Source organism: Volvox carteri (genome assembly GCF_000143455.1).
Source record: "Volvox carteri f. nagariensis unplaced genomic scaffold VOLCAscaffold_113, whole genome shotgun sequence".
NCBI classification, from domain to species: Eukaryota; Viridiplantae; Chlorophyta; class Chlorophyceae; order Chlamydomonadales; family Volvocaceae; genus Volvox; species Volvox carteri.
In genome coordinates, this window is record NW_003307656.1 from 59,173 (window position 1) to 61,298 (window position 2,126).

A 2,126-nucleotide genomic window follows, 5' to 3' on the forward strand; every position below is an offset into this window, starting at 1 on the left:
AGCAGCATGGCCTACAGCTAGCAGTATGTACGTAGCTAGCTACATGACCGCATATATGCCTATGCATAGGCATAGGCAGCACACCCATCGACCAATCAACCCGCCAGCATGGTTACAGCAACCGTCTCTCTCGGCCATGTACCGATCCGAGCCTGCTGATATATGCTATCCACGTAAGGAGGTGGAAACTGGGGGGGCGAGGGGGTCTTGCCGCCCCTACTTGTATGACATGATATGTATGTATGGACCGTCGGGCGGCTTACCAGCGTACATGTCCCATTTGTATGTGATCACCGCAGCTATTGCGTCAGTTGAGAAGGCGCCATGGACATGGTTGGCAACCAGCGCGCCCAATGGAGAAAGGTACACATATCGCGTCATCCGTGCCACGTGCGGCAATCCACAGAAACCAAACTCGTACCAACGGTGCTCCAAAGGCCTGTGAATGATGCGGGTCGGGAATCTCCTATCATCACCATGATAATTAGATCATGGAAATGCATGAAAGGAAGGTAACATGTACTGGATTAGGGAGGAATGGGCGGGAGACGTTACTGCTGCATGTGTATGCTTAGCTTCCTGCAATCCGGGTCTGGGCACATTTGCCTGAGGAGTGCAGCAGCTTGGATAGACTGCTGGCAATGCTCATCGGCAGCTGCAGGCGGAGATCTGCTACGACAGCAAAATACTGGTGGCTAAGGTAAGGGAAATACCAACCCTACATTGCCAGCCCCTGCATTGACACACGCCAGGGCTTAGGCCCCGCAGTTATCTTTCCTGAGCTTCCTGCATGTGCTTACGGAAGGAGGATTATTATCAGCCTGCAGGACGGCCGAAACACAAATCCCCAAGACCTAGAAATACATGAATAGATACATAGATGCACACCTGCAACTTACCACACCCGGGATAAGAACAAGTTATCTTTCACCACTTTAAGCAGCCAGTCCACCAGTCCTTTGGCATAGGACCTGAAACGGGACGTGCTCGCCACCCTGATGTTCGCGAGCACCCCGCCGCCATCGCGGTGTTCATTCGCCAGCTCGTCCGCTACCTTCTCGGCCTTGCAATTGTCCGTTGGGTCCGTTGGGTCCATCTGGGAATCCACATACATGGCAGGTGGCTGGCAGAGGTTAAGGCCTGGCTTCTGTTCCCGGACGATCCGGGATCAAATCCACCTGCCGACCTCACGGGTGTTAGGGAGGTGTCGAAATGGGAGGTGGCTTCCCATCTTGTGGACGGTGTATGACCTGATAATATCAACTTGTGAGCTGACCACGAACTAAGTTGAGGCGCCATTGATACGCTAGATATAGATGGATGCTGGTAGTGAGTTGCTGAACCCTATGAATACATTCTGAAATCGGATGGGGTGAATGGATTAGGGTGCCCCTCTCGGAGGGGCGAGCAGGGAACTGCCTCGGGAAAGGGGGGCGCTGGTGAAGCTATACCACCCTGTAACAACATACATACATGGTCATATATGTACGAGCCAAGCGGCCAAGCAGCCACACATCTCCCAAGTGATGTCATAGAGTAACGATGCCGTATAGCTAGACCATATCGTACACAGCAGTGCATCTCGCCTACTCTGCGATATGCATATGCTGCAACTCGAGGCATAATTATGCTAAAAGACTGGGTATAGGATGACACTTGGTAAATACTTGGTACCGAGTGCTTGGTATAATTATGAAGTCCTTGATAAATTTTACTTCAGATTTGTTTGAAGTTCTTGGTATGCGGTACTAAGCGCTTCGAGGGCAGTTAGTATGTAACATGGTGCTGAGTGATTTACTAAGCGGCCTCTTAAGAATGTTACCAGGTAGCTATGAAGGACATATGAAGTGAGTACCACTAAGATGATAAGAAGGTGTTCCACCAGTGTAACACTCACACATACACATACACATACACATACACATACACATACACATACACATACACATACACATACACATACACATACACATACACATACACATACACATACACATACACATACACATACACATACACATACACATACACATACACATACACATACACATACAGATACACATACACATACACATACACATACACATACACATACACATACACATACACATACACATACACATACA

The 2,126-nt window shown here is 49.0% G+C and overlaps 1 protein-coding gene across 1 annotated transcript in view; it reads right to left on the minus strand.

Annotated features, from left to right (window-relative positions):
• VOLCADRAFT_108400 (uncharacterized protein) overlaps positions 1-2,126 on the minus strand; it is a gene marked incomplete at both ends in the record, with an annotated part of 10,444 nt that overhangs the window by 796 nt on the left and 7,522 nt on the right. The window contains 2 exons of the mRNA XM_002958936.1: positions 264-439; positions 900-1,096. Coding sequence (XP_002958982.1) covers positions 264-439; positions 900-1,096 — 373 coding nt within the window. The remainder of the gene's footprint in view (positions 1-263; positions 440-899; positions 1,097-2,126) is intronic.